The 26,973-nt window shown below is 42.1% G+C and overlaps 1 protein-coding gene across 1 annotated transcript; it reads left to right on the top strand.

The window, feature by feature from the left end:
• Nucleotides 1-5,107: 5,107 nt before the first annotated feature.
• Nucleotides 5,108-17,671, top strand: pxmp4 (peroxisomal membrane protein 4). The gene is made up of 4 exons (XM_043710793.2): nucleotides 5,108-5,239; nucleotides 11,008-11,070; nucleotides 13,053-13,251; nucleotides 14,940-17,671. The coding sequence occupies exons 1-4, from the start codon at nucleotides 5,115-5,117 to the stop codon at nucleotides 15,201-15,203; spliced, it is 651 nt and encodes a 216-aa protein (XP_043566728.2). The 5' UTR covers nucleotides 5,108-5,114; the 3' UTR covers nucleotides 15,204-17,671.
• Nucleotides 17,672-26,973: the final 9,302 nt, after the last annotated feature.

Here is a 26,973-nt window from a genome sequence, read left to right as displayed (position 1 = left end):
GGGTATGGTGAGCAGGCAAATAAGTGGAGCTGAGTCCACAAACAGATCAGCCATGATCTTATTGAATGGCAGAGCAGGCTCAACAGGCCTAATGGCCTACTCCTGCTCCTAGTTCTTATGTTCCCCTTCCTAACCTCTTTCCTTCCCCTTCCCCTCTCCTTATCCCCTCTACCCATTGACTATGCTCTTTCCACACTGCCTTCTGTCACTCCCGATCTACCACGTTTGCTTAAGGAGCCAGGCAGCAGTTATATCTGTCTTGATCTGATGGTGAAACGTTTCAGGACAGTAGGCCCAGAATAGTGAGTACCCTGATCTTACCTTGTCAAGAGAGATTCTGATCCAGAAACTTGCTCCTTTCTTTTAGTTAATAATCACATCTTTCTTAGTAGCTGGGATGCATGATCCCAGTGTGTCAGCCATACCACAGATGCAAGACACATGTGAAATCTCCCTTTGTGAGCCAGGGGTTTAATAGTTCACTGAATTGTATTGATGGAAAGGACCCTAAATTTTATGAACAAAAAAAAGTGGTTGGAAAAACTCAGCAGGTCTGGCAGAATCTGTGGAGGCAAAACAGAGCTAATGTTTCAGGTTGAGTGACCCTTCTTCAGAAGTGGTCAGAACATACATTTTATAAACCTACTGAGTTGGCTGATCATCAATGGGGCAATGGAAGGGGAACTCATTGAAGGGGTTTGATGAGGTAATAGTAACCAGACGAGGGAAACGCTTTGATGGACTAGATACTTTGCTACAGGGAGTAAATAACGTAAAGGGTGCTTTGCATCTTTTAAAAGTAGAAATAAAATACTTGAAGGAGTGGAGGATATCATTAGAGAATGGGGATATGAGAAAAATGCTTGACCTTGCAAAGAGCCACTGCAAACACAATGGGCAGAATGGCCTGTTTCTATGCTTGGAATTATACGGTTCAGTTAGAATCTTGGAGGCCATTCAGCTTATTCTGTGCTAGTTCTCTGAAAGAGTTGTTCAATTAGTTCTCCTTACCTTCTCTTAAAATATTTATCCAATTCTATTTCTTAGGTTTTTCCCCTCTTCAAAATGTGCATTTCAAATCATAACTAGTATCTATGTAAAACAATTCTCCTTATTTTACTTGCTTACCTGTAAAATAAGGTTCTTTACCTTAACTGGAGTCACCCCTGTAAGACAGAGACGGGGTGGAATTTTGTCTCCCAGAGGGTGATGAATCTGTGGGAATTCTTGACTGCAGAGGGCTGTCAAGGCTGGGTCGTTAGATATATTCATGGTTAAGGTAGACAATTGTTTAGATAATGGTTATGGGGATGATGCACAAAAGGAGAGTTGAGGATTATCAGAGCAGCCATGTTCTCAGAGAATGGCAGAGCAGACTCGATGGGCCGAATAGCCTACTTCTGCTCCTGTGTCATATTGTTCTACCTCCGGTTCTATGGTCAGTTATGGTCTTGAAAGAGGGAAGTTTCTCGTTAAGTATTCTATGACACTTTATGATCATGAATACCTCCACTCAATCTGACCTTAACTTTCTGTGCTCCAAGATGATGGACCTCGGTACTGGAATCTTTCCACTGCTGCCAGTTGGACACAGTTGTCACTGGTAGCTGCCTGCTACATTGGTACTACTGGCTTATACTGTTAGCTGGGCAGTAGATATTTGCTCTCACTGTAATTTGTTTTTCCAATATGATTGTGAGCTTTATGTACCTTTTTAACTGTTATGATCGCAGCTGATGTTATTAAGAGACAAATCAGGTCTTGTTATCGATGCTTGGTGACTGAGTGACTCAAAGCTTGGGTTATAACATAGTCATAGAATCATAGAGATGTACAGCATGGAAACAGACCCTTCAGTCCAACTAGTCCATGCCGAACAGATATCCCAACCCAACCCAATCTAGTCCCACCTGCCAGCACCCGGCCCATATCCCTCCAAACCCTTCCTATTCATATACCCATCCAAATGCCTCTTAAATGTTGCAATTGTACCAGCCTCCACCACTTCCTCTGGCAGCTCATTCCATGCACATACCACCCTCTGTGTGAAAAAGTTGCCCCTTAGGTCCCTTTTATATCTTTCCCTCTCACTCTAAACCTATACCCTCTAGTTCTGGACTCCCCAACCCCAGGGAAAAGACTTTGCCTATTTACCCTACCATCCACTTGTCACCCCTTAGCCTCTGACGCTCCAGGGAAAACAGCCCCAGCCTGTTCAGCCTCTCCCTATAGCTGAAATCCTCCAACCCTGGCAACATCCTTGTAAATCTTCTCTGAACCATTTCAAGTTTCACAACATCTTTCCAATAGGAAGGAGACCAGAATTCTTCACAATTTGTAAAGAAAACAATCTTCACATATTTTGAGACCTGAGAAAGACCATGACAGATTGGATGAATGAATGAGTGAGTGATAAGATTTGGTTCCAATGTAGTGAGAATATAGGGAGGAAGAACAATAAGCCAAGAGAACAGGAGTGAGTTGGGCTTATTCGCTACAATTCGCTAAGGGGAAAACTGCTGAAAAATAGAATCGTAGAATCATAGAGATGTACAGCATGGAAACAGACCCTTTGGCCCAACTCGTCCATGCCGACCAGATATCTTAATGATCTAGTCCTATTTGCCAGCATTAGACCCATATCCCTCTAAAACCTTCCTATTCATATACCCATCCAGATGCCTTTTAAATGTTGTAATCATACCAGCCTCCACCACTTCCTCTCATTCCATACACATACCATCCTTTGTGTGAAAAAATTGCCCCATAAGTCCCTTTTAAATCTTTCCCCTCTCACCTTAAACCTATGCCCTCTAGTTTTTGACTCCCATACCCTCGGAAAAAGACCTGTCTATTTCTCCTATCATGCCCCTCATTATTTTACAAACCTCTATAAGGTCACCCCTCAGCGTCTGATGCTTTAGAAAAACAGCCCCAGCCTGTTTAACCTCTGCCTATAGCTCAAACCCTCCAACCCTGGCAACATCCTTGTAAATCTTTTCTGAACCCTTTCAAATTTCACAACATCCTTCCTACAGCAGGGAGACCAGAACTGAATACAATATTTCAAAAGTGGCCTAACCAATGTCCTGTACAGCTGCAACATGACCTCCCAACTCCCATACTCAATGTACTGACTCATGAGCTTTTTGAAGACTGCTTCAGTGATGAAACCAAGGTGGTGAATCCACTTAAGGACAGAGGTAGTAGTAAGAACAAAAACACTGTTCAATGAGAAAGAATTACAGATGAAACTGTTGCTGAAAGTTGCAACTGTTGTTTTATCTTGCAAAACCAAACTAAACTAAAACTAAAGAAGTGAAAGAAAAATACTTTAATTGCCCCCTGAATGGTGTACAAAGAGAATTAGGATAAAATTGTTCAAACATTAAACTGCAATTACCTATGGTAATGAGTACAATGATCTAAAGTAAAAATGCAGGCAATATCAACAGCAAAATAACTTTCACAACCTTTGGATGTTCGGTTGCAATATAAGGTGAGCTGATAAACAATTGTTATAAAGTACAAGTTGAAACATAATGATCACTAGAGTGGCTCATAGCTCTCCCACGAGCTTTCCTCAAGTTTGTAATTATTAGGTTCAAATTCTACACCAGGACCAGTTGCTTATGAAAGAATCCAAATCAAGTGTGCATAAAGCACTGGTGCCAATCTCAGCCTAGGCATGTGGAGACTGTCAGCTGCAGAAAGAACACCTGCCAAATCCATAAAAAAACTGATATGAAAGTGATTAGCCAGCATTGTGGTGACCCCATGTGACATGGGAAAGACTGAAAGGGGAACCAAATAAATACAGATAAGCACAAATTGAAAATTTTCATTTTTAGAAAGTATCATATCCTTAACAATGAAGTATTAACAAAATAATTACACTTTTAAAAAACAAGAAATTCATGAACTGATTGCACAAGTACTAGGGAACACAAATGTGAGAGCAAGAGATAAGTGGGGGGATCTGCGAAAGCACATTTTAGCTGAGTGATATTAGAATCATAGAATCCTTTGCATGTTGAAGCAGGCCATTTTACACATTGTGTCCACAGTGATGCTCCAAAGAGCATCCCATCCAGACCCAACCCCTGTCCCTGTAACTCTGCATTTGCCATAGCCTGCACATCTTTGGACTGTGAGACGAAATCGGAGCACCCTGTTTCTGTGCTTTCTTAAAACATGCAGCATCTGAAACATTTTTCAGTCTGATACAACCCCTATAATGTGGAAGCAGGCTATTCATCCCATTGAGTCCACACCAACCCTCCAAAGAGCATCCCACCCAGACCCACTCCCCTATAACGCTGCATTTCCTATAGATTTCCTAGCCAGGACCGACAGGCAATTTAGCATGGTCAAACCACCTGACCTGCACATTTTGGACTGGGGGAGGAAACCCATGCACACAGAGATCCATGGTCTTTGAACATTACAGCACTCCAGACAAACAGTTGCCCGAGAGTGGAATTGAACCTGGGTCTCTGGCACTGTGAGGCAGTTGTACTAACCACTGAGCCAGCATGCTGCCTACAGTGAGTGGTAGTGATCTTTAGTACTTGCTGCCTATGAAGCACAGATAGGTCACCAATTTCAATGAGCAAGTTGAGGAGTTTGCAGGGCCACACAGATAGAGTGGGGAAATGGAACTGAATGGATAGTTCTGCAAAAAGCCAGAAGGCATTTGGTGAATTGAATGGCCTCTTTGTGTAGGATACAGCGGATAAGACGTAAAAGGGATTGTCCGCCTTATATTCCTGGAGCTGTCATCGAATGGTCTCCTAGCTATAATTATCCCAAACCTCTGTAATATGTGCCTATGGCACACAGCCATCCAAGTTTCTGAAATGTTTTATTCACAACTAATGATCAAAGATACTGAAAGCAAAAACTAAACACGTAGAAATAAAAAAAACCTGTCATTTTTTCACCTTAATTTTGTTTTTTTTTGCAGCAATATCCTGAAAATGTGTGTTGTGTTGTTGTAAGTTCAGTAAAACTGCAGGGATGAGGGCGGAACCTTTGTGCGGTGCCGCTGAGTTCCACTCGGAAAGGTTCAGCGGACGGACCGGGGTCCGTCTCCGTTGGCGGTCCGCCGAGGAATGGGGAGGGAGGAATGGTGGCGGCGGCTCTTGCTGTCGGTGCTGCGGGCAGTGAACCGGCTGCTGCGGCAGCGGCGGCTCCATGGGGCCCTGGCGGCCGTCAAGGGATTCCGCAATGGGGTCGTGTGAGTGCACACAGTCGGGGCCGGACTTGCATTTACATAGCGCCCCTCGCTTTATAACCTCCCCCATTGGGCCAGACCTCCCCAAACCCTTTTATATATATAAAAAAACTTTTGGTGCCCCACTGCGACCCCACCCCCATTTGGAGGATTGAAAATAGTCACGACTCCCTGGCTGAGATCTGTCAAAGTGTGGGTGTGGGTGGGGGTGGGGGTGGGGAAGGGAGTACAGCTGGAGAGAGGGTGGGGATCCTCTATCACTGAGGTCCAGTGCCTTGGTGCAGGATGTGGTGGTTAGAACTCAGTCAGAGCTCATGTAGTGGCCCTCACTGCCTTGTAGATCTCACGACTCCAAAATATTAGCTCATGACACCCTCCCACACCCTTCTTTGTGAGGTCAGACCTCAGCATTGGCAATATTTGACTGAAGGGAAGGTGGAGGGGGTTTGAAATTCAAAGCCCGGTTCATTTGTGGCAGAAACTTTCAACTTGTTTAAAAACACAAGGGGAGAGGGACTAACAGGAGGTCATTGGAACTAACGACATTTGGGGGAAGGCTTGGATTAGCTCACAGGTCGGCGCAACATCAAGGGCCGAAGGGCATGTTCTGCGCTGTATTGTTCTATGTTCAACGCATAAAAGTGGATAAATCCCCAGGACCTGATCAGGTGTATCCTAGAACTCTGTGAAGCTAGAGAAGTGATTGCTGGGTCCCTTGCTGAGATTTTTGTATCATCGATAGTGACAGGTGAGGTGCCGGAAGACTGGAGGTTGGCTAATGTGGTGCCACTATTTAAGAAGGGGGGCATGGACAGCCAGGGAGCTATAGACCAGTGAGCCTGACATCGGTGGTCGGCAAGTTGTTTGGGGAATCCTGAGGGATAGGATGTACATGTATTTGGAAAGGCCAGGACTGATTAGGGATAGTCAACATGGTTTTGTGCGTGGGAAATCATGTCTCACAAACTTGATTGAATTTTTTGAAGAAGTAACAAAGAGGATTGATGAGGGCAGAGCGGTAAATGTGATCAATATGGACTTCAGTTAGGCGTTCAACAAGGTTCTCCATGGGAGACTGATTAGCAAGGTTTGTTCTCATGGAATACAGGGAGAACTAGCCATTTGGATACAGAACTGCCTCAAAGACAGAAGACGGAGGATGGTAATGGAGGGTTGCTCTTCAGACTGGAGGCCTGTGACCTTTGGTGTGCCACAAGAATTGGTGCTGGGTCCACTACTTTTTGTCATTTATATAAATGATTTAGATGTGAACATAAGAAGTATAATTTAGTAAGTTTGCAGATGACACCAAAATTGGAGGTGTGGTGGACAGTGAAAGTTACCTCAGATTACAACAGGATCTGGACCAGATGGGCCAATGGGCTGAGAAGTGGCAGATGGAGTTTAATTCTAATAAATGCGAGGTGCTGCATTTTGGGAAAGCAAATCTTAGCAGGACTTATACACTTAATGGTGAGGTCCTAGAGAATGTTGCTGAACAAAGAGACCTTTGAGTGCAGGATCATAGTTCCTTGAAAGTAGAGTCGCAGGTAGATAGGATAGTGAAGAAGGTGTTTGGTATGCTTTCCTTTATTGTTCAGAGCACTGAGTATGGGGGTTGGGAGGTCATGTTGCGACCATATGGGACATTTAGTTAGACCGCTTTTGGAATATTGCGTGCAATTCTAGTCTCCTTCCTATTGGAAAGATGAGATTACTTGTTAGATTAGATTACTTACAGTGTGGAAACAGGCCCTTCGGCCCAACAAGTCCACACCGACCCGCCGAAGCGTAACCCACCCAGACCCATTTCCCTACATTTACCCCTTCACCTAACACTACGGCAATTTAGCATGGCCAATTCGCCTAACCTGCACATTTTTTTTTGGACTGTGGGAGGAAACCAGAGCACCCGGAGGAAACTCACGCAGACACGGGGAGAATGTGCAAACTCCACACAGTCAGTCGCCTGAGGCGGGAATTGAACCCGGGTCTCTAGCGCTGTGAGGCAACAGTGCTAACCACCGTGCCGCCCTTTCATGTCGTGAAACATGAAAGGGTTCAGAAAGGGTTTACAAGAATGTTGCCCTGTGTTAGAGGATTTAAGCTATAGGGAGAGGCTGAAAAGGCTGGGGCTGTTTTCCCTGGAGGTTGGAGGCTGAGGGGTGACCTTATAGAGATTATAAAATCATGAGGGGCATTGGTAGGATAAATAGACAAGGCCTTTTCCCTGGAGTGGGGGAGTCTAGAACTAGAGGGCATAGGTTTAGGATGAGAGGGGAAAGATATAAAAGGGACCTAAGGGGCAACTTTTTCACACCAAGGGTGGTACATGTATGGAATAAGCTGCCAGAGGAAGTGGTGGAGGCTGGTACAATTGCAGCATTTAAGAGACATCTGATGGGTATATAAATAAGGGTTTAGAGGGATATGGGCCAAGTGCTGGCAAATGGGGCTAGACTGGGTTGGAATATCTGGTCGGCGGGGACGAGTTGGACCGCGCTGTACATCTCTATGACTCTAGGCTGTAACTTTCAAAGGCTATGGACCAAGTTCTGGAAGATGGGATTAGAACGGGCAGTGTTTTATGTGGGCTAAGTGGTCTCATCCTGTGCTATATCTTTTGTGTGCTGCTGAAGTGTCACTGTGTTCCAGAAACGAACCTTTTCTATTTTGATCGGACACAGTCTCATGTCAACTTGGAGTCACTATTGTATCATAGGAAATGTGGCAGCTAATTTGCATCCAGTAACGTCCTACAAACAGCAATGTGATAACAACCAGGTTAGCTATTTTTGTGACATGGTTGAAAGGTCAATATTGGCCAATATACCAGGGAAAACCACCCTACTGTCCAAAATGCCAGAGTTCTTGAACAGTCACCCAATAGGGCAGATGGGACCTCAGTTTAGCATTTATTCTTAAAGGTGGCATTTCCATCAGTGGAGTGAGTGGTCCCTCAGTATTGTCTTGGAGAATCATCCTGATTTTGCTGCTGTAGTCCTGGTAAGGGACTTTAGCCTATATTCCAGAGATTGATGTGCTACCGACTATGCCAAGGCTGGCTCATTTGATCACAATGCACACTGAAACAATGTTAGTATGGATAATCATATGTGGATCGTTCTTGAGAGGAAAAGTAAATGAGGAAGGGGTTTTAAAGATTGGCACTCCCAGAGAATGTTTGATATGGAGGGGCACATATCACAGGTTTCCTCAAGTAGCTCATTCCCCTACCAGCTTAACATTGTCTGGCTATCAAATATCGTTTGACTTGGTGGAGAAATATATTGCAAGTGAGGGACCAGGCTACATATTTGTTCGTAAATCAAGTTTAAATTGTTTTTGTTAAACTTAGCATTGCTTTGGAAGAAGTATTTCTGAAGAATTGGTTTGAGTTCTGCTTTCTTCATTGGTATTTTGGTTGCCACAGGAATGGTTGTTAGGTTAACAGACTGAATTTATTTATTGAAAACTAAGACTTAAAGAATATGGTGCGGCAAAGTTCTGTAAAGCTGTTGAAGAATGTGCACTCCTTTGAGGGAAATTTCACCAGCTGCAATCTTGCCTGATTGGATTTGGGATGTTGTGGGTGACCTTTAATTCAGCTACTTTTTAAGAAATGTCATAGACAATCAAATGCTGAAAGAAATATTTCAACTTTATTGATGTAACAATGAAAATAAGCCCCCTCAAGTAACCAAATTAAGCCTCGCAACCCAACTTAGCTGTTACCTGATTAATGGTGGAATTCATTCCTCCACATTTAGCTCTGACTAATGCACCTAACCTGCACATCTTTGGACTGTGGGAGGAAACTGGAGTACCCAGAGGGAACCTATGCAGACATGGGGAGAATGTGCAAACGCCACATAGACAGTCACCTGAGGCTGGAACTGAACCTGGGTCCTTAGCGCTGTGAGGCAGCAGTGCTAACTACTGTGCCACCATTGCAAACGTGAAACATTTACTCTGTTTCTCTCTCTAGAGATGCTACAACACCTATTGAGTTTCTCCAGTATTCTCTGTGTTTGCGCTAAATTAATCAGTTCAGTTTAGCCAGTTTCGGCTCAAGTTGGAAATGCTTGAGAGACGTGAATAGAGAGTTTGGGCAGACACTGTGTTGTGAGTGCTGCATCTTTTTAACAAGATGGTAAGCTGCAACAACTCTTACCTACTCATGCGGGCTTAAAAGTTTGCCTTGGTAGCACTTGAACAAAAGCAAGGGAGTGCTACCTGCTGTCCTCTTCCAATATTTATCCCTAAACCATCATCACAAAAAGTGGATGACTGATGATCACGTTACTGGTGACTTGTTTATGGAATGAACTGAGAGAGAAAGTTGTAGATGTTGTATAGTTACAACATTTAATAGACATTTTGACAAGTGCATGAATAAGGAAGGTTCAGAAGGATATGGGCCAAGTGCAGGCAATTGGGACTTGGTTAGTTTGGGAAACTTGATTGACATGGATGAGTTGGATTGAAAGGTCTGTTTCCGTGCTGTATGACACTATGATTACAGTTTGTAAGAATTTACTTCTGCTTATCCCACCTTACAACCATGACTACATTTTAAAGTACTGTATCAGCTATGCAATTTTCTCGAGTCATTGAAGGACCTATGTAAATCTAAGTTTCTTTTTCAATGGACAACCTGTAACCCTAAACTCTGAAGCTACTGACAGGTAGCTCAAAATGTGCTCTTCACACACAACTCAAGTTCCAAAGGGTAGTAGAACCTGTAACATCATTGTGTAGCTTCACTGAATGCAATAAAACAAGTTTGTGTTGTTCATTATATGTTATTAAGGAGCATAACTGAAACCTGGATGTGCAGGAATTATATCTTCTCACCTTCTCAAGGACAATTAGGGACGGGCAATAAATGCTGGCTAGCCAGTGACACCCATATCCCACAAGTGAATTTAAAAATCCATAACAAGATGGATCTAGAAACTAAGTATTTTAGTTAAAAAAAAATTGAGCTCACATACAGGCTGCACAATTTTTATTTCCTAATCAGTGCTTGTCTTTGCCCATACCTTCCCTCCCATGCCAATACCTCTCCTTTATACCCTCTTAGTTGGATGTCAGTATTGCTGACCAATATCTAAATGTAGAATTGGGCACAGCCAGAATGTTTGGTGAGCATGTACAAGCCCTAAGCTTCAATAAAAAATAATGTTTAGATCTGAAATTTATTTGTAACTTGCTAGAAGTCAGTCACAATGTTTGTATACATGAAAGAGACCCCCATTTTGTTCTTCAGGGGAATCACAGTTTTCTCAAAAGTAAGAACATAACAATTCTGCTTGGTCTGTGAGACCCCACTTCCATTTTGGGATCGGCTTTCATCTTTTCTTTTTTTTCCTGAGCTGATAGGTTCTGGGTTGGCCTCCTTATCTACCCATTCCTTCCTCTTAATGTTGATCTTTGGCACAGGACAGAAGATCTAGGTTGTCCTGAGATTAGAAACTGGCGTCAGTCATGGGATTGCTGAGTTTGGCAGGGAAGAGGTAGTTCCACTATTGTCAATGTAGTCAGCAATACCCATGTGAAGAGGGTAGAGGTCTCACCAACATCTGTAGCAGGCAATTGGAGGGAGCTGGATGAGAATTGAGCCTGGACAATGAGTACCTTTTATAAGCTCATTCTTGGGGAAATGGGCTATTAGCATCTCCATGGTAAAGACTTTAGAGTGGCTTTCAGATCCTGTAGGCTTTGTGTGCACATCATGACTTACATGTCTTTTTGTTTCATATAATCAGGTATGGAGCCAAAATTCGAGCCCCGCATGCACTTGTGATGACATTCCTGTTCAAGAGTGGAAGGTACGGGCTGCGTGCATGCTGCTATACATCGTCATTGTTGCTGTTTTGACCATTTCCGTTTGGAGAATTAAAACAGCGAGTAATTTGAAGGGATTTAGACTTTCTTAATAAGAAAATGACGTTTGTTTTCACTGTCAACCATTGACTCAGTAGCACTCTCTGAGTCAAAAGATTCCAGGTTCAAGTCCTATTGCAGTACTTGGAAACAGAAAACAAGGCTAGCAATCCCCAATCACTACTGAAGGAGTGTTAAATCTGCCAGTCTTTCAGGTGAAATATTGAACTGAGGTCTCATATACTCTCCTGTGGATATGAAAGGCAGGTTTCTCACATAGTTCTGTTAGTGAGGGTGTTCAATTTGACCAGTGAAAATGAAGGAATGGTGATATAGTTCCAAGTCAGGTTGGTGTGTGGCCAAATGGATTTGTGACAGCAGAGGTAAAAGGCTTGTTCTCTTTGTCAGCCTCTTGAGAAACCTCAGTCTGTGATAAAGCAAATTGGAAAAAAAAATCCATTCACTGAGAACTGAAGTGCACCTTCAAATTTTACCACTGCTGAGGAGACAAAGATGTCCATCACAGGTTTGGAAGGCGCCTAGTGGGGTTAATGCAGTGCTGATGGTACACACTGCTGCAACTGTGCGTCAGTGGTACAGGGAGTGAGCATTGAAGGTGTTAGGTGCCAGTCAACCAGGCCATTTCAGCCTGGACGGTATCGAAATTCTTGTGTGTTGTTGGAACCACATTCGTTCGGACAAGTATTCCGTCACACTCCTGATTGATGGCAGAATAATTTTGGGGAGGCAGAAAATGAGTTATTTGCTGCAAAATATCAGCCTCTGACCTGCTTCTGTAGCTACCATATTTACCCTGTATGACTTGTGAAGTTCAGTTTCTGGTTAATTGTAACCCAATGGTAATGTTGATAGCGGGGGGTAGTTTAGTGATAGTAATGCCTTGAATGTCTAGGGCAAATGATTAGATTCTTTCTTGTTAAAGATAGTCATCGCCCAGCACTTGTGTGCTGCGAAGGTTACTTTCAGAACTAGTTTTATTAATGTAACCCTGGCTGAGCCTCAATGTTGATCTTAAATGTTGAAGTTTCTTTGTGCATCAGTCTTGAGCAGACACTGGCTGCACTCTGCACATTACTGACTACTGCTCTCTTTTTCTGTCAGAGTAACTAATAGAATCCCTACAGTGTGGAAACTGGCCCTTCAGCCCAACAAGTCCACACCAACCCTCCGAAGCGTATCCCACCCAGACCCATTTCCCCTATTTACCCCGACTAATGAACACGATGGGCAATTTAGCACGGTCAATCCACCTCACCTGCACTTCTTTTGGATTGTGGGAGGAAACCAGTGTACCTGGAGGTAGAATGCGCACACAGACAGTTGCCCAAGGCTAGTATCAAACCCAGGTCCCTGGTGCAGTGAGGCAGCAGTGCTAACCACTGAGCCACCGTGCTGCCCCAAAGGAGGTTCTCCTTAAGCTGATCAGAAGGCAGCTCGTTCCTGTATGTTACCATACAAAATAATTTTAAGGTCCCACGTGCTTGGGCAAAACAGGCTGCAAGAAACAAAAAAACATATCAAATGGAATGTTGCTAGTGACCAGTTGTTCGGTTTGTTTTTTTAAAGACAAGTTGTCATGAGATTCTTTGACATACTGATGGACTGTGTGGCATTTATAGATTGCAGTCGTGTGTTTGTATGCATAAGCCCCGTGGGATGGCTATATTTGCTGTCCTCTTTTGAGCTGTAGGACCAATTCTGAATCCATACTCAGGGCAGGAATTGGGCCAGACCATATGTAAACCCCTGAAGAGTAGATTAGATATGGAATTGTCACCATCCTTTCAAAATGCCAGTATCAGATTAGGTTCAGATGCAGGAAACTTGGCCAGCTGACTGTTTGGTGGGGCTGAATAAGGAGAGGAAATGTTAGGATTATTTCTAATGATTGTTTTGATGTGATCAGTCTATTAGGCAAACTGAAGGCCATCGGACAAGCCACGTACACTCATTCCCGAAACCTGGCCATATTTGTCTTCCTCTATAAGGGGCTGCTAGCAGCACAGCAGTGGCTGCAGGGTGAGAAGGTGCAGTTCCACTCGTTCTTGGCAGCTTGTATCGGGGGCTGGTTTGTGTTTGGAGACAACAACCACATCAACAGCCAGGTAAAAGGGAAAAGAGATCGTTGCTTTTATGTTTCTTTTCTGTGTCTGTAGAAATGAGGAGGGTAGGGTCTTTGCTGGAAAGTTTTACTTTGGAACTGGAAGCTGTAAGAATATAGGAACAGGAGTAGGAACAGCCATTTCAACTCTTTTGAGTCTACTGTGCCATGTAGTACAATCATCGCTGATTGAACACTTCAAAGCTTCTTATCCACATTGACCCCTTAAGCCTTTAAGTTATTGATGATCAAAAATGTACCAATTTCTACTCTTTAAATTTACACAAACTGAGCTTCCACAGCCCTCTGGAGTAGAACATTCCAAAGATTCACTACTATCTGAGTTTTTAAAAAATCTATCTCATCTCAGTCCTGATTTTCAAATTGTGCCTCCTGATTCTAGACTTCCCAGGTGGGAGAAACATCGAACCTGTGTCTGTCCTGTGTAACCTTTTCAGTATTTTATAAAATCCAATGTAATCATTCCTCATTCTTTGAAGCTAAGAATACAGGCCCAGTTTCCAAATCTGTCTTCACGGGCAAGTCCCATCATCCTTTAAAATCCTTTGGTGAACTCTTACTGCCATAGAGGGAGTGCAGGGATGTATTTTCTGGGACAAGAAAACCAAAGCTGCATACACTGTTTCTGGTGCAGTCTAACCAAGCTCTGACACAACTGAAGAAAAATTTCAGTACTGCTTTACTCAAATCCTGTTGTGATAAAGGCTAACATTCCGTAGATATCCTAATAGCTTGCTGCACCTGTATGTTTGCCTTCAGTGACTAATTGATAAGGACAATCTTTCAACATCTACACTTTCTAACCTCTCACCATTTAAGAAGTATTCTGCACATCTCCTCTTACCAAAATGGATAACTTTCATGTTTTTCCACATTATATTCTACCTACCAGGCGCTTGCCCACTCACCTACGTTTGTCCAAATTGTTCTGAAGCTGTTTTACATTTTCCTCACGATTCACATTCCTGTGCAGCTTTGTACCATCTGCAAATTTAAAATATTACACTTAGTCCCATGTCCAAATCATTAATATGGATTGTGAACAGCTGGGAGACATGCTCTGATCTGTGCAGTACTCCTTTATTCACAGCCTGTCATTGTGAGTTATTCCTCCTGCCTGTAAACCAACCCTGAATCCAAAACACTCTTGTATCTTATTTACTTGCTTTTCATTCCCTTTTTCCTAAAGGTAGCATTTTCTGCTACCTTATTCTGCCAACTGTGGCACCTCATCCAATTCTTCAGTTATGTCATAATATTTAACCATACAGGGTCGTTCTTTATGAAATGTATAAAATGTTTGTATATGTAAAATTAATACTGCAGCCCTTGGATACAGTGCCTGAAGATTCATGAGGACCTGAGAGTTGGATGCTAAGTTGTAGACAGCCTTTGATTGTTTTGTTTTCATCTATCAGTGGGGAAATTGTTGGTGTTGTGCTGGGTCTAGGTGCTTTTTGATATTGAAATTTTAAAACCCCCGTTAAATGTTCTGCCCAGCTGCTGTGATGTCAGCAGCATTTATGTGTTCCTCTCAAAATTAACTTCCTTCACCTCCAAAATGTGGCTAAATTCAAGTACCCACCTCAATCTGTTGTAAACTACTTGACTTTTTGATAGCCGTAACCATTTAACTCTCTCTCTGTCTCTGTAACTTCTGTTTCTCCACAGATAAACATGTATCTGTTGTCACGAGTCCTCTTCGCTCTTTCACGACTGGCTGTCGAAAAAGGTTACATCCCTGAGACAAAGCAAGACCCTTTCCCGCTGTTTGCCATGTTGGTGTGGGGTGTTGTCCTGTGGCTGTTCGAGTACCATCCACACACACTGCAACCATCACTCCAGTCCTCCATGACCTACCTCTATGAAGACAGCAATATCTGGCATGATATATCAGACTTTCTAGTTTATAACAAAAGGAGCACTGATAAATAAGTGGACGTCTGCTTGGAGGAAAGCAACTTTTTAGCAGGATGACATTTCAATTAATTTTCTTCTCTGTCCTGAAGATTTAACAACCAGTTTGACCATCGGCTCATCGGAGCCTCTGACAGTTGGATATATGTGTGTAATGTTGGAAGCATCCAGTCTGTACGTAAAAACCATTTGTTCCTCAAACCGTGAACTAAGCACAATGAACTTCCTTATCCTTAATTTAATATGGCTCTGCTGGAGGATTCCAGCTAGCCTGGTAACCACTGCTGCTGTGTTTGAGCAAGAGCTATGGCTGAGGTTTATTTCTGCCATCTCGACTCTCCTTAACACTGCTTTACGAATCAGTCATCACCAACTGTGATCACTAGATCAGACGGGCTTACTTTTATGTTTGCTTATCTCCAAATCCATCTTGGAACACCTGGGCCTATGAGAGGCTGACAAGTTGATGGGGTGGGAAGAGTGAAGAAGAATCTCATTGGGCTCACAAACCCGCTGCTGTTTAAAAAAACGGAACCATTTGTCATTTGGAAGAGAGAAAATGGCCCCCTTCACTGAAGGGATAGAAAGAACAAATTGATTACCAATTAGTGCGTTAATCCTTGTAATCGATTCAGGGCTTTTGTCGAAATGCCGCATAATTCCTGCTCTCTTATATTCTTGCCATTTAAATACACTGCCAGCATTCCATATGCCTTTTTCACTGAAGTAGATAAAGTTTTAATGTCCATTGCAAACTTCAGTTTATTCGTAACTCTGCAAACTGTGCCCTAACTTGCGCCAAGTCTTGTTCCCCTATTACCTCTGCTGCTCGTTGACCTGCATTGGCTCAGTCTTGATTTAAAATTCTCATCCTAGTTTTCCAATCCTTCCAAAGCCTTGTCCCTCCTTTTTTCCATAATCTTGTCCAGCTCAAAGCCCTCCAAAATATCTGCGCTCATCTAATTCTCCCCTCCTAAGCATCCTCAATTTTAATCACTATGTCATTGGTGGTTGAGCTTCGCTTTCCTGGTCCCAAGCTCTGCATTGTGCTCCCTATACCTCTCCACCTCAGTTGCTTCTTTTAGGATAGTTCCATAAAATTCTACTTCTTTGATCAAGGTTTGGATCATTTGATGTAATCTCTCCTTATGTGGCTTAGCATCATGTTTTTTGTAATGCTTCTGTGAAGTGCTTAGGGACGTTTTAAAGGTTAAAGGTCTTTAATTAATACTTAAAGTATCATATATGCTTATGTCAAAATCAATTTTCTAACTTTACCATATATACGTGAGCCTTAGTCAATCTCATTTAATAATTAATGTCTGACTTTTAGCCAAAAAATTGAAAATCTGACTAATTGCAACCTGCCTACCATTGAAGTCAAACTATCCCTGAAGTGAACCTAATAGATAGAGTCATTGAACAGCACGCCATGGGTGTTCAGCCTCTTGTACCTGCATACATCAACCATGTACTATCAAGGCGAACCCTTCACTGGTGCACACTGCGTCCAGCCCTCTAACATGGCGAAGTTGCATAAAGAAGGAACAACAGAAGATATTAAGGACAGCAGGTAGGCAGGCAGATTTAAAAAAATACACCTTCTGCGGAACTGAAAGTTAAGAACCTGAAATAGAGTCTAAGAATTGGCAGTAGATTTTTCCAGGGTGAAATTAGAAAACATATCGAGGCATACGGTGGCGATAGAAGTATAAAAATTCTTTTTACAAATGGCAATTGATGCTAAATTAATTGTTTATCTGAGTTGAGATTGACAGATATGGGGCAAAGAGCTGAGCAGTAGATCAGTCACGATCTAAGGCGAGAATACGATTGAGGGACGAATTGGCCTATTCCTGTTCCTACAAATTTGTATATCACTCCTCTTTATTAATCAGCCCGCATTTTATGATAAGTTGAAAATGACATGTTAAGTTTTTTTCTGTGCTGGTTTGTGGAAATGAAGGCAGGTAGCAAATCTCTAACCTATTAGCTGAAACAGTTAGTCTAGTCATAGAAACAACTTGTCAGTCTCTCCCCACACCCCCCAAAAAAAGTCTTAAACTATTGGTTTTCTTTAGGTCTGATGCCTTTCGCAGTCCCAGCGCTCCCAGTTAGCTCTCAGCCTCAATCATACCACTTTGTTTCTAATTTCCTACTTCCTGATGTTTCAGAGCCTGGGTTCAACCACTTCGTAAGCCAACAAGTTTATTAAACAAAGAGACTAAAAGGTAAAGCTGTGTAAATCAAAGCATTAAAATTCTGTAACATATATACAAATGTTAGGAAAATGTCAGTTCCAATTACCCCCTGCTGGACCCGTGATTGAAACCACAGGTCAACCCTTTGGTTTAGCTCTTGTCTTTGTCTTTTAATTTTAAATATTAAAATGGAGTTCTTTCAAGATAATTATTGTAATATAAATTACATATATAGGTCACCAAGTGCTGGCTTATACACTGCTCCTGTTATAATGATTGAAACCACCCTTTTGTGTTTTTCTGTTAGTTTTCTTCCTGTAATACTATAATTTCTCCTATTTAATATTTAATACAGATTGTTATTGCAATGAAATTGGTTTTGGAATTTTACTTGTGTTTGTGACTAGCTAACTAACTGACTGGGATGGTTTTTGGCAGAAAAGATAGATGTTCAATTTCTGGGCTCTGACTTTGAGATTGGTAGCCCTGCTTTTGGTAAAGGGTGGGGATGGGTAAAAGGGAACAAAGCAGACGTCATTTCCAAAACAAATGATAATCTTCAATGACCCACCTCTTCTGAGTTTGCTCATCTCAGTCACAAAGTGATCAAAGTGATACAGTTGACATTGACTTGTCCAAGAATGACCAACCCTTCAAGAAATGAAGATGCATCTCTAGGATGCAAAAGACAAACCGTAGAGAACATTATAACAAAAACAATCACATTTTTGCTTCATTCACTTCAAACACTTTTGCTATTAAAATATTGGAAATGGAAGAATAGGCTGTCAGACACAGTTGTCCAATTGGATTATAATGAGTCTGTTCACTTTCCAATGCTTTGGAAGATGGTGCACTGTTAGGGTGTACATATTCAGTGGAGAAAGTGAGGGCTGCAGATGCTGGAGATCAGAGCTGAAAATGTGTTGCTGGAAAAGCGCAGCAGGTCAGGCAGCATCCAAGGAACAGGAGAATCAACGTTTCGGGCATAAGCCCTTCTTCTACATATTCAGTGACATTGACTGAAGGTGCGAGGTGCAATAGTTGAAAGCATGAGGTAATATGCTGCAACCTCCAGATTGAATCTGATCAGAGGTGTGTTGACCAGAGTTTCATCTTCTGATCATTGCTCTGTGATGTTCAGTTTGGGCCGGGTTAAGCTCAGTTGTAATGCAATCAGCAGCTTAATATCCTCCCTCTCATAAGGGCTGAAGTTCACATGTAAAGTAACCATTTGGAGGTGTCAGTGCAGACTGCCTTCTCCACAGCTCCATGGCAATCTGAAGCTGTAAACAGGAGGGTAGTATCTATGAGAAGATGAGTGTGATACCGATCCAGAGGCCCAGCTGGGCACATGAATTCCAATCACATCACTGCAATAATAAATCTGGAATTGAAAGCAAGTCATACATGTCTGTTCCTAACATCAATTGCTATTTGATTCAGTAATATTTTTCAGGAAAGGAAATCTGCCATCTTTACCTGACTTGGTCATTGTGATTCCAGACCATGTTGTGACTCTTAGCTGCACTCTGAAAGGTCCAGCAAGTCCCTCATTAGAGGTGGAGACCATTTGATTCCTTATGTTAGTGCCCATTCTCTGGTAGACTATCCATGTTAACTCCATCTGCCATGGAATTACAGAAATGTTAACGCTACAGCCTATTGCACACCTGTGAGCTCCACAGACGACCCTAGTGTTTGATATTTTATCTCTTCAGATGTTCAGATATATCCCTCAACAGTGATGCATCGCTCTAATTCAACAGCCTCCCCTTTCCTCCTCCCAATTCATTCCACACAACATCCATCGCCTTGACCACAACATCCATTATCTCACGAAAGTGAATATATATTAAAAAGAACTCATTGCCTTGTGAGAATTGCTTCGAAATGATCGGGTGAATTGCTTCTCTCTGGATGTTTGAAGCCCCTTTCCATTCTTCGTGTGAGTTCTTTTCCTATTGCCCAGGGCATGAAGGATGGTGCCTGGGGGTTGGGGTAGTTGAAATCAGGAGGTCATCTGGTGCAAACGTCACGAATACATCTGAACAGGAATGGCAACTCTAGCTCCCCATAGTGATGATGAGAAAAACAGGTGGTGTGTTTATATGGAGAAGAGCAATTTAAGGGGATTTGTACGAAGTATTCAAAGAAAGGGATGGGTTTGGGTATCGGGACAGCAAGTAGTGAAAAGTTGTTCTGAGGAAGGGTTACTGGACCCGAAGTGTTAACTTTGATTTCTCTCCAGTCAGAACAGCTGAGCTTTTTCAACAAATTCTGCTTTTGTTTCTGATTTCCAGCAGCCACAGTTCTTTTGCTTTTTATCTAGTGAAAAGTTGTTTCTGTGGGTGACCGAGTGAGCGACTAGGATTAAAGAGGAAGGGGAGAAAGGTTATTTTTACACAAAGCGTTGTTACTGTGTGGAATGAATTGGTTGGAGGTTGTTGAATCAGAGTGATGCATCACGGCTGAGGGGTACATCTGAAAATCTGAAGAGATACAATATCAAACACGAGGGTGGTCTATGGAGCTCACAGGTGTGCAATAGGCTGTACTGTTAACATTTCTGTAAATCCTGGGCAGATGGAATTAATTGGATAGTCTACCAGACAATGGGCACTATCATGATGAGTCAAATGGTCTCATCTTTTCCGATATGATTTCAAGTTTCAAACCTAATAGCTAATCACAGTGCAATCCTTAATCCTACTGTCTTACTTTAAATGATGCAAGTGTTAGAGTTTGGGAAACGTGGAGAAAATATAGAGAATCACCAGGAGACGCAGAGAGTTCTTCAAGAAGTAGGTCTTTCATTTGCAAACAAAAAAACCGTGACACTGCGAAAGCAGATTCTCGAATGCCCACGAACCTCAGGGTCCATGAATTTTTATATTTTTTTATCCTGTTTCTGTTAGCTTATCAGCATGTCCAATTATATTAATCAAAGTACCTCACTCCAGCTACACAATAAACTCGTGATGTTAGTTCCCATTATCTCTCTAGTTGTACATTCTACTTAATGTTATTCTAATGTCACGGTTAGATATTTATTGCTAACGCTTTGCAACAATAGTCTTTCATTCCAGGCGCTACTTAATATTTTCCTAATATTTATTAGATATTTATTATTACCTCTACTATAGTGATCTTCCATTCTAGACTAACCTGTCATGATAGATATCTAGCTATTCCATCTATGACAATAGTCTCCTGTCTCAAGCTGACTCTAGTAACTATTAATGTCATCCCAAATATTTATGGTCTCAATCCTGTCATAATAACACTTAACAGAAAAACTAGCTCTACTGTTATCTCATCTCGCCATGGTGACCTTTCAGCCTTAACCTTACTCTGCTAATTGGTGTAAGAGCGTTCCACTATTCATATCCCATCCTGCCTTCCACAGACCACAGACTGCCAGTGGTCTTCATGCTTTAACCCTTCCCATGCTTTCATGTTCTTTATTTTCCATAATGGCAATTATAGTTTACTGGTGGGGGGAGGAGTCATAGAGTTGTAGAACACAAAAACAGACATATTCAGCCCAATTCATCCATGTCGACCAGATATCCAAAATTAATCTAGTCCCATTTGTCAGCACCTGGCGCATATCCCTCCAAACCCTTCCCATTCATATACCCATCCAGATGCCTCTTAAATGCTGTAATTGTACGAGCCTCCACCACTTCCTCTGGCAGCTCATTCTATACATGCACCACCTTCTCCGTAAAAATGTTGAGTTGAGGTTTATTCCAGTTTTTATTTAAAGATCTCAGGTTAATGCCCATTTGACGAGTTGTACCTAAGGATTAGGTTCCAATAGTGTAGGATTACACACACCATTGTAGAGGCAGATTGGGGTTCATGCTCCAATCTAGCAAATGTTCTCAGTCATTTGTGCACATATGTATGTTAACCAGACATGTGATTAATTGTAAGCTTGCTGAATTTCTGATATTGTAATTGAAATTTCCCCTGCCTTGACATCTGATTCTGTAATCTTGTGTGCCTGTTGGTAACCACAATCTCTTACAAACTACATAAAGCATTTCTTTTAATTCCAGTTGGTCCAACTCGTCCATGCCGACCAGATATCCCACCCCAATCTAGACCCACCTGCCAGCACCTGGCCCATATCCCTCCAAACCCTTCCTATTCATATACCCATCCAAATGCCTTTTAAATGTTGCAATTGTACCAGCCTCCACCAATTCCTCTGGCAGCCCATTCCATACTCTCACCACCCTCTGCATGAAAAAGTTGCCTCTTAGGTCCCTTTTATTTTTTTCCCTCTCACCCTAAACCTATGCCGTCTAGTTCTGTACTCTCCCACCCCAGGGAAATACTTTGATTATTTATCCTATCCATTCCCCTCATGATTTTCTAAACCTCTATAAGGTCACCCCTCAGCCTCCAATGCTCCAGGGAAAACAGCCCCAGCCTATTCAGCCAATCCTATAGCTCAAGTCCTCCAACCCTGGCAACATCCTTGTAAATCTTTTCTGAACCCTTTCAAGTTTCACAACATCTTTTTGATAGGAAGGAGACCAGAATTGCACGCAATATTCCAGCAGTGGCCGAACCAATGTCCTGTACAGCCGCAACATGACCTCCCAACTCCTGTACTCAATACTCTGACCAATAAAGGAAAGCATACCAAACGCCTTCTTCACTATCCTATCTACCTGCAACTCCACTTTCAAGGAGCTATGAATCTGCACTCCAAGGTCTCTTTGTTCAGTGACACTCCCGAGGACCTTACCATTAAGTGCGTAAGTCCTGCTAAGATTTGCTTCCCAAAATGCAGCACCTCACATTTATCTAAATTAAATTCCACCTGCCACTTCTCAGTCCATTGGCTTATCTGATCGAGATCCAGTTATAATCTGAGATAACCTTCTTTGCTGTCCACTACACCTCCAATTTTGGTGTCATCTGCAAATTACTAACTATACGTGCTATGTTCACATTCAAACATTTATATAAATGAAGAGAAGTAGTGGACCCTGCACCGATCCTTGTGGCACTCCATTGGTCACAGTCCTCCAATCTGAAAAACAACCCTCCACCACTATTCTCTGACTTCTACCTTTGGGCCAGTTCTGTATCCAAATGACTAGTTCTTCCTGTATTCCATGAGACCTAACCTTGCTAACCACTCTCCCATGGGGAACCTTATTGAATGCCTTACTGAATTCCATATAGATCATATCTACCATTCTGCCCTCATCAATCCTCTTTGTTACTTCTTCAAAAAACTCAATTAAGTTTGTGAGACATGATTTCCCACGCAAAAAGCCATGATGACTATCCCTAATCAGTTCTTGCCTTTCCAAATACATGTATATCCTGCCCCTCAGGATTCCCTCCAACATTTTGCCCACCACTGAAGTCAGGCTCACTGGACTATAGTTCCCTGGCTTGTTCTTACGACCTTTCTTAAACAGTGGCACCACGTTAGCCAACTTCCAGTCTTCTGGCACCTCACCTGTGACTATTAATGATACAAATATTTCAGCAAGAGGCCCAGCAATCACTTGCCTAGCTTTGCACAGAGTTCCAGGGTACACCTGATCAGGTCCTTAAAGGCAAACTCTTTCCCGTGAAATGTTAATTAAAAGCCCTATCTGGTAGATGTAGACAATCCTGTCACACTATTTGGAAGAGCAGCAGGAAAGTTTTTCCAATGTCCGGACTAATATTTATCTTGAAAATAATCATCACAAAAAAAGTCATTCAGTCATTACCACATTGCACGTAGCAAATTTCCACAAACAAGCAATATTCGCTACTGCATTTCAGACATTGCAACAGGGACTGCACTTTGTAAAGCACTTTGAGACAGTCGAGTGTTTGTGAAAGACATTATGTAAATGCAAAAGCTAATTTTTGATGGAAGTGTAGTGGCCAGGAGGAACAATTGACAGTTGAGCTGGATTTATAAAGACTGTGCATTAGCAAAGAGATCAATTTAAAGTCAAGCTAGGAATGTGAAGGCCAATAAGCAGGGAGCATGTGGAACTATTTCAACAGGACAAATATTTTTACGAGTGGCAGTTGCCATTTCTCAGCCTCATTTTAAAGAAAGTTAAGTAGGTTAGAAGTGCAAAAGACCCTCTGTAAATGGGCAAGAGACATTTTGGTTTAAATTTGGAAGAGATAAATCTAGCTAACCTGCAATGTACTATATTCCAAACCATCTGCACACCGTAAGATTGGCAGGATGTGTTGTTTCATCTGTACTTTTGCCAGAATGTTTAGAGGTAACCATTTCAGAGTTTTAGACACCAAAACAAAAATGAGGCGTGGTGTTTCAATGCATGCTGAGGGAATGCTGCCCTGTTGGGTGGCAGTCTCCTGGATGACACTTTAAATCACCCCTATCTGTATTGGTGAATGTAAAAGATTTAATGTTACTATTGCAAAGAAGAGTAGGGCAGTGCTCACAGTGTCATAGTTAATATGTATTCCGCAATCAGCATCATAGAAAACATTAAATTGCTGTTTGTGGGAACTTGCTGCACACAAATTGGTTATCATTTAGGTGAAAACCAGAGTTTTCAATTCCAATTGGCTACCTCATACCCTCAATTCTCTCATAATTCAGCAATCCCTCTGTCTCAGCTTTGAACATATTCAGTGCCCCGGGTGCTACTCCTGTCTGGCGTGAAGAAACCCAAAGACTCACAACTCTCTGAGAAGAAATTCCTTCTCTCCATCTGAAATGGCTGACCCATTACTCTGAAAGTAGATTGCCTGAGTGGAGGAAATGTCTCCCTTAGAATTTTCTATTTTTCAGTAATAGCATCCTTATTAACGGGATTCTGCAATACAAACCCTTCATCTCAATACAAATCTCCTCTGAGCTGCCTGCAATTTAAGTACATCCCTCCTTAAATAAGGAGGCCCAATCTGCATGCAGGGCTCTCATTCTTGTCTCAGCAAAACCCCAAATAGGTGTAACAAGACTTCCCTGCTGTTACATGACTGCCCTCCATAGTGTGTTCACAGCTGTTGTCTAAATCTTTAAAGGTCTATATGTCCTAACTGGTTTGGAAGAGTTTCCTATCTTGTGTGTTGCTGTGGTGTGTGTACACACCCTGTCTTAATCAATGAACATATGACTAGGCAGCATGAAAGTGAAAGATGATTGGAGCTGTTGGGGTTGCTGAACTTTCGACCAGATACCGCAGTTTACTCACTAAGAGCTCAGCCTAGCAACAGCCAGGAGGATTTTAATTGGTAACCAATGATTTCTAACAGCTGAGCAACATCGGCTTTTGAAGGTGACATGTGGATAGTACCTAAATGGAAGCAGACACTGAATGTTAAATCAGTATTTGTAGAAGCATCACAGAGTTTTATAGCATAGCGGGAGGCTTTTTAGTTCATTGTATCTGTGTTGGCTCCTTTAAAGAGCTGATCAGTTTCATCCCATACTGCAGCTTTCTCCCCTGGTTCCTGCAAAATTAAGCTGCTTCAGTTCTGTTCTAAATGCCTTTTGAAATTTCCTATGAAATTTGCTTCCACCACTTTTAATAGTTTAGCAATCAGGTGTTTTTTGTAAATTTTTTGTGTGAATTTTACTCCTACAGTAACTGTTCTGTTCTCTAATAGTCTGATAAATAACTAGCAGGGATTCTCCCTGGGTTTCTGCCAAAGGCGGTTCCATGGGAAAAAGACTCAAGGCTGAAGCTGCGACTTTGCAATCTTCCAACTTGCCCAGTGTCATTGAATGAGCATGTCACCCATATGCCTGACGCCCAGATCCCAGAAGCAATTACTCTACTTAGAAGTCAGTTGCAGTAGGAAATTCCGAGAATTTCAAAGGCAACACATTAGCGATAACCACAGAGCACCCTCGTAGACTCATGGGAAACCCTGGCTTGTGACTGACCAAAATGGGGAAGGCTCATTTGGGAATGAGGCCTACACTAGCTAGAGTTCAGAAGAACGAGTGAAGATCTACTTGCGTATACAAGGGGGTTGACAAAGTAGACATATGCTTCCCCTTGTGGGGTTATCTAGAACAAGAGGTCATATATTTAGGCTACGATGTGGCAAATTTAAAACAGGTATGGAGGAATTATTTCTCTCAAAGTGTTGTGAATCTATGGAATTCATTGCCTCAGAGTGCAGAGGACAGAAAGACACTGAATAAATTTGAGGAGACAGTAATGGGTTAAAAGGAAGCAGTCAGGAAAGTGCATATGAGGCAGAGATCGTGATTTGGAGATGCCGGTGTTGGACAAAGTTAAAAATCACGCAACACCAGGTTATACTCCAACAGGTTTAATTGCTTTTGCTATAAATTCTGTGTCTTACAATTGTGTCCTCCACAATCACCTGATGAAGGAGCGGCGCTCTGAAAGCTAGTGCTTCCAATTAAACCTGTTGGACTACAACCTGGTGTTGTGTGATTTTTAACCTTGAGGCAGAGATCATATCAGTTGTGATCATGGTGGAGTAGGCTTGAAGGGCTGAAAGGCTTACTCCATTTAGTTCCATTCTTTCATTCATTCACAAAATGAAGACATTGCTGGTTAAGCCAGCATTTATTGTCCATACCTAATTGCCCAAAAGGAGGGCAATTAAGAGACAACACATTGATCTGAACTTGCATGTAATCAGACCATGTAAGAATGACAGTTTCCTTTCCTATCATATGTTAGTGAACCAGATGGGTCTTTCTGTCAATCAATAATGGATTCAAGGTCATTATCAGACAGTTAATTCCAGATTTTTATAGAATTTAAATTCCACCATTGGGGTGGATGGTAGCTTTTTGCGAAAGCGCTGAATGAATTGGTAGACTTCTTCATGAATGTTCAGTGGCAAAGTCAAGGTGTCAGATAGTGTGTGCAAAAACTACTAAACGACCTGACCCTTCAAACACCAGTCGTGGCAGTGTCAACAGATCGCACCTTGGACTTACTGGCCATCTCAGAAATCATTGAGCCAAAAAGGATGCAAGTTGTCGTTGATTCCAGGAGATTACCTGAGGAGGAAGGCTGGGGCTTTTTTTCCTTGGAGCATCAGGGATTGAGGGGTGAGCTTACAGAGGTTTTATAAAGTCACGAAGGGTATGGACAGGGTGAATAGCCAGGGTACAAGGGTCTAAAATTAGAGGACATAGGTTTAAGGTAAGAAGGGAATGATATAAGAGGGACCAAATGGGCACACAGGGTGGTATGTGTATGGAATGAGCTGCCAGAGGAAGTGGTGGAGGCTGGTACAATTACAGCATTTAAAAGGCATCTGGATGGGTATATGAATAGGAAGTGTTTATAGGGATATAGACTAAATGCTGGCAAATGGGTTTAGATTAATTTAGGATAAGTGGTCAACATTGATGAGTTGGACTGAAGGGTCTGTTTCTGTGCTGTACAACTCTATGACTCTAAGTGTGATAGACATAATGTAACAGTTCCAAATTTACTAATTATCATTTTGAACACATGGTCTTGCATTCAAGACTGACTTTCTAACTGTGGAAACTCCATATTAATGAACTAACATGATATACTCATGCCTTGTTACCTGCTGATTTGCAATCGTGCAGGAAAGATGTTCCTGACGTCTGC

Source organism: Chiloscyllium plagiosum, unplaced genomic scaffold (assembly GCF_037043375.1).
Source record: "Chiloscyllium plagiosum isolate Xiang-an unplaced genomic scaffold, Cpla_swu_hap1 HiC_scaffold_15, whole genome shotgun sequence".
Classification (NCBI taxonomy): domain Eukaryota; kingdom Metazoa; phylum Chordata; class Chondrichthyes; order Orectolobiformes; family Hemiscylliidae; genus Chiloscyllium; species Chiloscyllium plagiosum.
Note: the sequence above shows the minus strand (reverse complement) of the source record. Positions and strands in the feature narration are given on the sequence as shown.